General features: G+C 46.0%; 1 protein-coding gene across 3 annotated transcripts in view; it reads left to right on the top strand.

The window, feature by feature from the left end:
* Positions 1–1,593, top strand: part of eif4e2rs1 (eukaryotic translation initiation factor 4E family member 2 related sequence 1) — a 2,333-nt gene extending 740 nt beyond the window's left edge. Inside the window, exons 3-7 of one of the 3 annotated variants that reach the window (XM_058409193.1) lie at positions 72–206; positions 313–417; positions 515–667; positions 1,203–1,339; positions 1,410–1,593. In XM_058409193.1, the coding sequence (XP_058265176.1) occupies positions 72–206; positions 313–417; positions 515–667; positions 1,203–1,339; positions 1,410–1,449 (570 nt within the window). In that variant the 3' untranslated portion in view covers positions 1,450–1,593. Of the gene's footprint in view, positions 1–71; positions 207–312; positions 418–514; positions 668–1,202 lie in introns of all 3 variants that reach the window. The other 2 variants (XM_058409194.1, XM_058409192.1) reach the window with 2 other exon arrangements.

The raw sequence follows: 1,593 nt of genomic DNA, 5'->3' as shown, positions 1-1,593 counted from the left end.
ATTCATCTCTCTCTCTGTCTGTTTCTCTCTCTCTCTCTCTGGTGCCTTCTGATGTGTGTGTTTGTGCGTAGACAATAACCCCAGCTCCAGGTGAGCACCCTCTGCAGTATAACTACACATTCTGGTACTCACGCCGGACCCCCAGCAGACCCGCAAACACACAGAGCTATGAACAGAACATTCGACAGATCGGCACCGTTGCATCGGTCAGTGTGTGTGTGTGATGAGGAACAGGAAAAATCAGCTTTATTAACTTATTTTAAGTGATAAGTGTATTTCTGTAGCTGTAATTTTGTGTGTGTGTGTGCACAGGTGGAACAGTTCTGGAAGTTCTACAGTCATCTGGTTCGTCCTGGAGACCTGACGGGTCACAGCGACTTCCACTTATTCAAAGAGGGAATCAAACCTATGTGGGAGGTGTGTGTTGTGTTGGGTGTGGGGGGGGGGGGTTTGCGTGTGTATAATCTGTGTGTGTGTGTAAAATACATGTGTTTGGGTGTTGTGTGTGTTTTAGGATGAAGCTAATAAGAATGGAGGGAAGTGGATTATCCGTCTACGTAAGGGTTTGGCGTCGAGGTTTTGGGAGAACATTATCCTAGCGATGCTGGGAGAGCAGTTCATGGTGGGAGAGGAGGTGTGTGGCGTCGTCGTCTCCATACGCTTTCAGGTTAGAGTTCAATATATAATGATTTTCTAAACTTCAGTGAGCCTGAGAGTCCAGGAGGCTCAGTTCTGTTCCTGAGGGTTCCATTCTTGCAGGATTCAGGATTAGTAATGAGAGATTAGAGGATGAATTAGGTTTCATCCTCATGAATTCATGAATTAGAGCTTATCCCAGCACACATTGGGCGAAAGCCAGGGGTACACCCTGGACAGGTCGCCAGTCCATCACAGGGCCACACATATAGCCAGACAACCACACACACTCCTATGAGCAATGTAGAATTACCAATCAACCTAATATACATGTTTTTTGACTGTGGGAGGAAACCGGAGTATACCCATGCAGGCATGGGGAAAACATGCAAACTCCACACAGAAAGGCCCCTGCCTGTTTGAACCTGGGATTCGAACCCAGGACTTTCTTGCTGTGAGGCAACAGTGTCAACCACTAAGCCACCGTGCTGCACGGAAAATTTACATATTTTTTTAAAAAGGTGTAAAATGTGTTAAAACCTCTCTTAACTGTGTGTGTGTTGTAGGAAGACATCTTGTCCATCTGGAATAAAACTGCAAATGATCAGGTGACGACGTCACGCATCAGAGACACACTGCGCCGAGTCCTGAACCTCCCTCCTAACACCATCATGGAGTACAAAACACACAACGACAGCCTCAAGTATGTACACGTACACACACACACAAAGTGTATATATTTGTATATCTGATCTAGGTGTTCTCTGTCTCAGGGATAATTCCAGCTTCCGCAACACAAAGATCGCTGTGTGACAAGCGTGCACACACACACACGCACACACACGCACACGCACACATCCACATCCATCAGGAAGAGGCTCCGCCCCTCGACAACATTCCATTCCTGTGGATATTTTTTTTTTCCCATGTAAAATCTAATAAATGTATTTGCTTACA

Source organism: Hemibagrus wyckioides, linkage group LG15 (genome assembly GCF_019097595.1).
Source record: "Hemibagrus wyckioides isolate EC202008001 linkage group LG15, SWU_Hwy_1.0, whole genome shotgun sequence".
NCBI classification, from domain to species: Eukaryota; Metazoa; Chordata; class Actinopteri; order Siluriformes; family Bagridae; genus Hemibagrus; species Hemibagrus wyckioides.
Note: the sequence above shows the minus strand (reverse complement) of the source record. Positions and strands in the feature narration are given on the sequence as shown.